The 11,051-nt window shown below is 33.6% G+C and overlaps 1 protein-coding gene across 1 annotated transcript; it reads left to right on the top strand.

The window, feature by feature from the left end:
- Window positions 1–657: 657 nt before the first annotated feature.
- Window positions 658–10,810, top strand: LOC119191381 (carboxypeptidase A4-like; the record flags this gene model as incomplete). Its single annotated transcript, XM_037445286.1, is given in 8 exon segments — window positions 658–1,783; window positions 6,917–7,138; window positions 7,699–7,958; window positions 8,289–8,498; window positions 8,580–8,769; window positions 9,076–9,176; window positions 9,178–9,230; window positions 10,621–10,810. Coding segments are annotated over 8 exon segments (1,884 nt in total), but the record flags the coding sequence as incomplete, so codon positions are not given.
- Between the last annotated feature and the right edge of the window lie 241 nt (window positions 10,811–11,051).

Below are 11,051 nucleotides of genomic sequence, written 5' to 3'. Positions count from 1 at the left end.
ACCATTTATGTTATAAAATTTTTACTAGTTTAGAAATATTGGGTTGTGTAAAGGATTTGCTGCATTCTTAATGTACAAAGAACTCGAAACGAAACCTACCACGGCGCAATAAAAGGAGGCGGTGCCATGAATCGCTGGGGATTCTGTTCTTTTGGTTATTTTGTTTTATTATTTTATTCGAGTACTTACAGTAAAGTGAATTTTTTGCTCCTAATAGTACGTTTATTCGCGCGCAGAATATAGATATTGATCGAAGAGAGATGGTTATTCCTTGGCATTCGACATAATTATGTAAAACTGTGCGAACATAGACCATTCATGACAATATGATGTTTGAAAAATATAAACGCAGTCCGGAATATTAGTAATCGTTGCGGACTGATTACACTTTTTTCTAAATTCTTCCCATACGTAAATAAAATGCAAATTATAATAATTATATTATATAGTATCTACATTTTATACATAGTCATAATCATAATCCATTAGCGAAGTTGGCCGAAGCGTTTTTCTTTACCAGTAATGTATGGTATTACGTATAAATGACACTTCTCAAGTGCGCGTATGCGCATCATATCCGGAAACGAAGCATGCAGTTTGAACTATTTTTCATGCATTGTGGTTACATGAACGACATTTTACACCTGTCAAGCGATTTACAAATCAATCTCTGTTATATTGTGTATTATTTTTATTAAATATTGGTCGTTGGTTACCTAGTAGGAAAAGTAATATCTATTCGCTATAATTTCTACAAATTTTATATTCGTTATCTAAATTCGTTGCCGTAATATTTGCAATTATACGTATATGGAAAATTATTTATTTGCCAAAGAGGTAGTCATCATTAAGACTTTCTAGAAGTGTTGTAAAGAGGAAAATAAAGATTTGTAACAGTTTTTTTTTGGATTATAGTGTTATCACTGTTATACTTGATGCAGTCTGTCATGGATGAACACGCGGGTGTTGCGCAGCCGACGTGCAGTGCAGGCTGACCTAGTGATTGCTGGCGTGTTGAAAGCGAATCGTCGCATAATGACAGTGGCAGAGAAGGTGGTCCGGGGCCAGCAACGACTGCAGGACGTATAGTGCGCGCGCACCTCGCCATGCGCACACGTACGTCTGATGGCACGGCGCTTGACGCTGATTCTGTTGCTGGCGTGCGCGGCGGCTCTTCGCCGGCCGCCAACCAAAACGGAAAACTTTTACGATTCCGATTCAGAAGACTCATATTCTTTATGGGAAGAATACGACGAATATTATGAAGCCACTCGACCCCCGCGACGCACAACGACAACCAGTGCTAAAGTGATACTTAGAGGCAAACGCCCGGAAGTGAATGTGACTATGAAGAAAGATAAAAGTGATGACAACAAAGTAATCAAAACTACGAACATTAATATCCAAAGCCATACAAACTTTATAGTGACAAAACCGCCAGTGAACAAATATGAGGCAACTAGATCTCCTGTTGTACAAATTGGAGATCAGTATGTTTTAGTGGAAGGTACGGGGATGCATAGCGTGACGAAGTTGAGCACCCGAAAACCAACTACACCTCGCTTGCCTACAACGCGTCGTCCCTCATCAACCCGTCGACCTAGCACCACGACGCGACGTTCTTCACATCGAACCACCCGGCGCACATTTAAAACCACGAAAGCGCCAAATACAAAAAAAACTACATGCCCGCCAAAAAATTCTGGTTGGTTGAATGCATTTTTCCAAGAAACTAAAGTAAAGAAATCACCTAAAAAGCCGGAAAAGTCAGGTTGGTTTATAGGTAGGTTTATATTAGATTACAGCAGATTAAACAGCAACTTTAATTAATTATGTCCAGATTAATTAAGACTATCTATTAAGATTTTATTATGATGTTATTTTTTAATATCTACTTAGCTATACATAATTTAAAATATTATATTACAAGTAACGCTCAACACATAGTAAGTAGGTAAGCTTTTGTTATACATTAGAGTAAATAGGATGTTTTCAACTTCTTTAATATTTGACTTATTTATCTGCACCGCGTGTTGCACACTGCTGGCTGATAAATAAGCTTTACCGACTAAGAAACATGCTCTCTACTGAAGTGGTGGACGCTATAATGCCGTCTAGACATTTACAAACTCTGCCATGTATAAACCAGTAAAATAAAATCTTATAAAGTGAATAAAAATATCTTATATTATAAATCTAATGTTTTATCTATGACGTTTTAAATTAAAAAGAAAAGAAAATTGCTCATGAAAATGAATTACATAACTAATTTGTAAGACACTAGTTAAAGTTTCTCTAGAATATTCGCTAGGAGAATAAAAAAAAACCGAAATCATCATTATGAAAGGGTGCGAACTGCGAGATCGTAAACGAGGCATCAGTGTGTATTATGTATGTACACCTACGGACTACCATAATTAATGTATCATAATTTGAGCCATAGTCATAGGTGCTCACAAAGTGAATAAAATTATATTATCCATAATTATGCTTTACGCAAAAAAAATGATGTCGGTTTTAACAACAATGAACGACTTGCACTCCATATTTTTCTATAGACTAGATTAAACTATACTAATTTATTGCAAACTGTAAAAGTTTATACTTAAGCAAGATTTGGACCTGTTAGCATACTTATTTTTTACGAGGAACGTATCAATTAGTAGACCTCACTCCCACTTGAAACTCAATTGCATGGCATCGCGCGACGTTAGCTCCGCTCCTAAGCCCGTTATTGTTTCCAGACTCGATGAGCTCATATACACCCCGCCATTTTCATAAAAGTAATTATAATCCCTGGCTATCTATAACTCTTAACACTCTGCATAAAGTTTTGCTGGTGGTAGGGTATATTTTATATCTGCCCCGATAACGGTCACCGTACACAAGGTGTTAAAACCGCTCATATAGTAAGTGTGTCGCGTTTCGGGTGCAGCCTGCGTATATCCGGTTCCAACAGGACAGCATAAGTGTGTCTACTGCCGAGGGGTAAGCATCTCTCGTCAATCCACACTTTATTGGAGCCCACACCACTTATCATCAGGTGCAATCACTTTGCCGTGCACGTGTCATAAAAGTTTTTTCATACCAATTTAGATCTCAATTTTGTTTTAAAGACTTTAGAAAACAATATTATACTGTGATTTATGAACATCAACTGTACAGGAAATAGTTTTACAATGTATTTGCGACTTCCTACATAGCAATAAATCATTTTTTCACATAACCAAAATTACTGACATAGGTAAAATATATCGCCTTACCGTCTAGTAGCAGTGTGTACCTATAAAATGTTACGTTAAGTTAGAGTTCGTAGGTTGAATTTCTAACTCGGCCAAAACAATTTATGAGTTTTTACACCATTAAGACATCTAAGATTGAGCTCAGAAGGTGGTTGACTTCAGGTAAACTGTTGGTTATAAAATTAAACCACATTATTTATCGCGTTATTCGTTGAACCCTCAGTGGAATGTGAAAGGAAAGGACCAAGAAGATGGTGCATACTATACATAACGATATATTTTATAATGGATCAGACAATGTTTCAAAAGTCATACTTGACTTAACATCCAAAGGGTTAGATTTCTCTAACTTCGTAATTATTATTAGACATCCTGTCACAATGTCAAAATAATCAGAAGCACATTGATCTATTTCAATTTGCTCACACATTACGAATGCATCTTATAGGTATCTACTTTAAATACTTCCGGTAAATGTACTATGTTAAACTACTTGTATGTTGAAACCAAAAATACAACTACTACAATTTTTATCGTTTCTTTAACATTCAAAAAGGCACTAAAGACACATTTATCCGCTTTCGGCGCGGCGCGGTGACGTGAATAAGTATAAAAGCTCGTTAAGTATCGCAAAATTAAATTAAGTTTACGAAAGTTGATTCTGTTAAAAGCCTATTAGCCAAAAAGTAAATGAATGTAGTATATATCTGAATGTATTGTTATATTTAGTAGGTACGTATCTACTCGTAAATAACAAGTTTAATTAAGAAATGGAATAAGTAGTTTGGAGTAATTAATTAAAAATGTAAAGTGTATAAAAATTGTATGTACCTTTGTATAATAAACATGGTAATTCGAAATAAAAAGTTACTTACGAACTAACAACCATTAACATTACCATGTTATATAGCCGCGTCAGCACGCTCATGCCAGGTCAGTTTAAGCACTTTCTTCTTACTGTATTAAGAATTATTTAGGACCTCCACTGATCGCTTCATAAAACTTCTAATCTATGAGTCTTTTCATTTGGATTTGTATACTTTTTTTTAAGTAAAATGTGTGTCAACGTAAGTCATTTATTGTAAAATATCTACCTAAATTTACCTTAAAATAATTCGATTTGATCGGCAAATGTATATAATAAATAAAATTATTCAACTAAACGTAAATACGATTTATTAAAATAAAGTCAAAATTCGATTATTTTATTAGACTTACGTAGATTAACGAATTTTTGTTGTGGCCCCAGGCACGATAATTTAGATTTTTTGTGACCCACATAACGTTAAGGTTTATTAACGTAAGGTATGACTGTTGTATAGGAATCTTAAATCATAATCATTAAATAAATATTATTTTTTAATTTAATTCTCTCAAATGGCCTTTACATTTTGTTGGGCAGGAAGACGCATAATTAATCTGAATTTCAGAAAATCGATAATATTTAGAATACAATTAACTTAATCAGCAGATAACGCTCATTAGTTTTTAAAATAAAACTGCAGGCGTAAAATATGCCGATCATAGTTAATTATTAGCTCTTAAGCAAAGACTTACATTGAGAATCTGTTACATTAGTTTTTATTTTGCTTATTGTTATATCGCAACTAATAACAACAACTAACTAATCGTCGGATTTTGTAAACCTTATTGAGAGTACAATTAGGTAGTTAATTTCACGGAGTACTTACCTTTGCTACAGTCTTGCAAATTTATTTGTAGTGTGGACGGAATTGAATTCTCAAAGGCAGACAAATCGTTTCAAGTAAATAAATATGGAACATTTCAAGGAACAAGTGCATCGAAAGTTTAAATATGTTAATGTAAAATAGACCTGTCACTAATATGACACTGTGTGAGCGTAAAAGATAACTAAGAGTATAAGAACCTTATAATATAATAAAATTATAGTAAAGATGTCTCACATTTCAAGTATTAAGTAGGTATTTAACTTTCAAATAATCAATAATTTTAAGCCATCGTTTTAAGCCTAGCGCAACATTGTCATTGTGTGATATTCTGCCCCTTCTCCACACGTCATGTTATTATAATCACACATGGTCGTGAAGGAAGACTATCGGCATGCTAGTTGCATTCGCACTAATCTTCTAACTTCATAACAAGTGTTTCGTATCGTTCATCTTTTTTTATACCTACCATGCGTAGGTAATAAATAGGTCTATTGCGTTTCGCCAGCGATTCGATCGTTGTAATGTAATTTTTCAAAGAGCTAATTTTTCACATCGAATAAATTCATAAGTAAAAACCCATTGTAGTGATATAGTTTATAACGATGCATCGTTTGTAACGATTATATGAAATAGCAGCAAGATTACATTGTTTCCATCAACATTGTTATAACCGGTCGTTACTGCATCAAATGTATAATTTAGTATGATATTGTATTAATCAATATTTTTTTCAAACCATGTACCATATAGTAGCAATTTGATTCTGCACTTTCTGCGGAAAATTAGAATATTATAATAGAACTAAGCACTGTGGTGCTAAAATAAACTTCCTTAGAACTAACTGTGAAACGGTCCACGTAAAAATTTTCATATAGTAAATAGAAATCCTACTTTCGTTCTTCTTTCTGAATTTTTGAAGTACACTGACATTTGGTTTTAAGTTTTTTACCTAAGTAGATAGGTACTTCTAACGCGCTCAACTACTCACAAACCTGAGGTCAACTTTAAACATGCCATTTAATCAATAGGCAATTTATCGGGATCGTAACAGCTTTCAAAAAGTGTCAGTAAATTAATGTTAAAGATAATTGACGGTAACCTAAATGTGTAGTTTCTAAAATTCAAAACACTCAACGACACTCAATGCCAAACTATACCGATGATACTAGAAGAAGAAAAATTGTACACATACGTTCCATGAATAATGAGCAGTATGAAAGATTTATTTTTTTCAATAAACGTGGTTTTGTCGAAGGAAAATCCCATAGGACACATCGCTTCTATAATACAATAGCTTACAAGTCTTTGTCAACAATAAATTATAGTTTATTGCATGTAACAGATATTCTATAAATAACTTTAACGCAACTAAACAAGAATTAAAATGATATTTTCCTACATTTATGTGTAATGTCAAGTATTTAATGTCTAATTCTTTATTTTATCCTATAAACTTCCGGCTATATAGTATTGTAACTTGCGTTGATTTGATATTATCACGTACTAATACAGAAATCCTCTTTTTTTGTCATACAAACCATAATCCTGTACTGACTAAATAAGGCTTCAGTCTACATTTATAACATAAAGAAAAATACCTTAATAAGTGTGTCAACAGACTTGATAAATTCACACCTTTATGCCAGACCGATAAGGCAGAGGCACAACCAAAGGGTACCCATTTCACCGAGCTCTATAGTGTGCAAGCCTATCGCTAAATTGGACACAAATTAGTATCTATCTATCATATAACCATATTCGTTATGGAAATAGATTCAAAAAAATATTGTAACCGTTTAAATTAAACCCACTTCTTTAGACAAATATAGCGATTCATGTGTTGGTTATAACGAATAAATTTCTTTAATAATATCTAGAAATATAACTTCCCAAACAATATTCGCTATTTGTATAATTTTCTACACTTGCAGCATTTGTCAAGAATGTTTATTCCAAAGGTTTACTAAGATAATATTGTTTCAGGAATTTTCACTAACATATACGACTGGATAGTGGGATCTAAGTCTTCTTGGTTCTCAACTGGGACCTGGTTTCAAGATACGCCAAAACCAAAAAAACCTACTCCGATTGTCCCTACATCTACAACAATATCGCCTTCCACAGGGACTACGAGCAGTTGGTTTCATTCCTTTATACAATCAGAGGACAGTGATGCTTCCTTCACCGCTACCGACACCACTACAAGTACGTACCCACAAAAAATAGTTATTGCTTTCACATTGCTTCATCTGACCACTATATTTCCCGCTGTGGTCTCATTATAATTAATAGTAACAACTACAATATTCCATAGGATTTACGGCTAATACGACGTTCTACTCTGATAATTTTCGTTGTTTTGTGGATTTTACGAAATCTCATTTACTTACTTTCATTCTGTGTGTAACCGTAGATCGTTATAATGATTTACATCGGGAGTATAGAAATTACAAGTATACAGAAACAATTTAAGCTGGGTACTACTCGAAACTTCCATTTATATTTTGAGAAATTTACATACTTAATGCTATTTCAGTATTATATAAAAAAAGTAAAATACCTATCCAACCTTTCTAATTATATTATAATCCCTCACTTGAAAGTAGACATTATAATTAGTGTCTCACTTTCATCGCACATTGCATCGTCATTTACGACACTTATTTATATTGACACTAAATTGTCTTTGGCATTTTATGAATTTATGATATTATCTCCGTGCACGTAATATTAAGCAATGTTATTATAATTACAACTACTTTTAGGTAAAAAGTCATCAAAGAAATCGCTTAAGAAAAATTATAAAGGCTACCAACTACTCAGAACTTACCCAGATATTAAGTGGAAGGTCCAGGAGTTAGTAGATTTGCAAGAAGAAGCACAGGGTTCCGGGCTGATGTGGTGGACCCCACCGTCGCTGAACGGAACTACGGATTTATTGGTACCACCAGATTTACTGGTGGATGTCAAAGATCACTTGAAATCATCTAAAATTGTGTTTGATGTTGTAATTTGGGATCTACAGGTAATTCAAATAAGTCTCTATTTTTAAATATCTTATAGGTGTGTGAAAAGAACCTCTTATCCAGATTTAAATTATTCTAAATATCTAATAATCGTTGAAATTAAACTAATTTTCGGATTCTACCGCGATAGAATCCGAAAATTAGTTTAATTTCAATGTCTAACATTCGCGTAAACATAAGAAATCATTATCTAATAATCGGTCATCAACGCTCAGTTGGACGTTAATGTATGATCGTTATTATAAAGCAATTATAAAACTGCCGCAACTCGCAAATAGCCATTTTGATCGTAAAGTTTGATTCCTAATTACAATTCTGTTTAAAAACAGAAAGCTATTACATATGAAAATCCTCGCTTATCAAAGAAACAAAGAATAGAGTTGGAAAAAATACGAGGCCATCCGATGACTTGGCGACGCTATCATCGTTATGCTGACATTCTTCGATATTTGGATTATCTACAACATTCGTATCCTGATTTAGTAGAATTGGTGCGACTTGGACTATCTTCAGAGGGCCTACCGTTAGTCGCCGTAAAGGTATGGAGAAATATTTTATCTTTTTATAATATTTTCAGTAATGTTGAATAGTATAATTATTTAATGAGTGTCAATTTTCAGATTTCTTTACCGGCAAACGAAACCTTTACCAAAGATTTAAATGTCAAAGTACACAAGAAGAAATGGAAATTACGGTCAAAAATGAAGCCCGCAATATGGCTCGACGGTGGAGCGCATGCACGCGAGTGGATCGCGCCTGCTGTTGCGACGTGGATGATTCACATGCTTGTGGAAGGCGAAAAAGGCTTAGGTATGAATTATAAATAACTTATATACTTATAATATTTAGACTTATAGCAATTAGTTAAAGAGAAATATAATTTATAATCAATTCAAAAATTTCCGTAATGCAGAAAAACCTATGAGACAAAAAAAAAACAATTAAAAGACTCGTTTGAACAAAGACTGCATGACGAGTATATGACCAGTGCCGATTAATTTTCTACTTTATCGGGTAAATACACATACCTTTTAATATTAAAAAAAGTGTACAAGATTCTTGGAATATTAGTAGTAAGTGGACTTCCCTATAGGTACAAATTACTTTTCTTCACAGATGCGGAATTAGAAGTGCTAAAGCAGGCTGATTTCTACATAATGCCAGTGCTAAACCCCGACGGTTACGAGCACTCGCACACGCATGATCGGCTCTGGAGGAAAAACTCGCTCTCGCCCACCAGACCAGACTGATGACTACTACTTTGTGGGATGGTTAGTTATTTTTTATTACATTATACAGAATTTACCCATGATATTAAACGTAGTTTATCAACCATATTTTTTATCGTTAATTCATTAGTGGTAATGTCGAAACTCGTTTACACTTTTTAAATATTTATTTTCTGTAGTAGGGTCCATGAAAAGTCACATACCGTAATGTAAAAAATAAAATGAAGGTAGGAAAACAAATATATATTTAATATGCCGAATGTAATTTATTTTTAAACCAATTAAAAATATAGTTTACATTAATTTATAAAAAAATAAGTTAGTTTGTTATATAATTATAGCTTCTGCTTAAAAGTATTTTTTTTTTTTCTTATTTGTCAGAGTTTTTGAAGATTTTTAATGACAACTATTAAGTAAGTAAATAATACTAAATAAACCATTAGGGGGGGGGGGGGGCGAATTGAATCAAATAGCGGAACCCCGTCGACCCCAAATGAAAAACACAGATATAAATAAATTTTCGATAGTAATCAAATTGTCAGAAGTAGAATCATTTGAAAAAAAATCATAAACCATTTGCGTCATTTAAGAAATAAAATTACGTAAAGAGTCAGTCTCTTGTTAAGAGTTGAGCCCAATTTAATCGCAGAGTGTATAGAAAGCAATATAAAAATCATTACTAAATTCTGTACATGTAACTAGTGGCACACAGCATAGAAAGTAGTACATTTTACAAAAGCATTCTTTGAGTAGGTGAATCTAAATATATCCGGTATTTTTTGAATGATGAATTCCATCATAGTCACATGAAGTAGTTTAGCCGGTTTAGTATCTGTTGTTAAATTATACTGGAACAATACAAATTTCCTGAGAAAGTTGAAGAAAAATATTGCGCTGTCTGGAAAATACTCTACAGGTCACTGATGTGTTTTTAAGCGTCGAATAATTGCACCGAGCTGTAGCAAAATATACCAACTAAGTATTGCATACATATACCTATGCATTGAACAATATTTGTTGAAATTTGTAGGTTGGTTCATTTTGGCATAGCTAGGTCCAATTATAATCACATCGCAAATATGGGTAATGAAATAATGAATATAATGATGAGCGGCACTCGTGTTCGTGCAACGATATAAAATTATATTGTTATGCTTTTAATAAGGTTAATTAATTTTCCATAGCTCCCCGCTATTTCGTAGATAAATCTATGCCTATTATCATATCGTATAATTTGGAGCCGCCTACTTACATAATTTTTTTTTGCATATTTCCAATAAAATCACGCGACCCATCCTCATACACCTAATGTATGAAAGTGTGAAATTAACCAAAAAGTCCATATATCTCATCGGGGTGATCAGACATAAGGCTAGGAGGAAAGAAATAAGTTTGAAATTATTTTTTATTCATATTTAACGTAACCGTTCAGGTTTCCATGGAACTGGGGTCAGACTGAGTGTGTTGGGGTGGACGCGGATCGCAACTGGGACTATCATTGGGGCGAAGAAGATTCATCCCGCGATCCTTGTTCCGACAACTTCGCAGGACCACATCCCTTCAGCGAACCGGAGACACGAGCGGTGTCCGAATTCCTCACAGAACACAGAGGACAAATTAAGGTAAAAACAATACCGAGTAATGTAATTTTGTACATAAATTAGTCAGATCTTTATTTAGATAAGTAGGGACTAATGACTCGTTCCATTTATCTACCCACATAAAACTTTCGAAAAGAAATGTGTGTGCTACTCAACTTCTTAAGTAATTAACATAAATGTGTTAATTAACGCGTTCCGATTAATGTTCGTTATCCGGGTATTCCGTTTAAAGTTTTTTCTATACAAAATTATAGTATCCGAC

The sequence above is a fragment of the Manduca sexta genome, unplaced genomic scaffold (genome assembly GCF_014839805.1).
Source record: "Manduca sexta isolate Smith_Timp_Sample1 unplaced genomic scaffold, JHU_Msex_v1.0 HiC_scaffold_1433, whole genome shotgun sequence".
Lineage (NCBI taxonomy): Eukaryota > Metazoa > Arthropoda > Insecta > Lepidoptera > Sphingidae > Manduca > Manduca sexta.
Note: the sequence above shows the minus strand (reverse complement) of the source record. Positions and strands in the feature narration are given on the sequence as shown.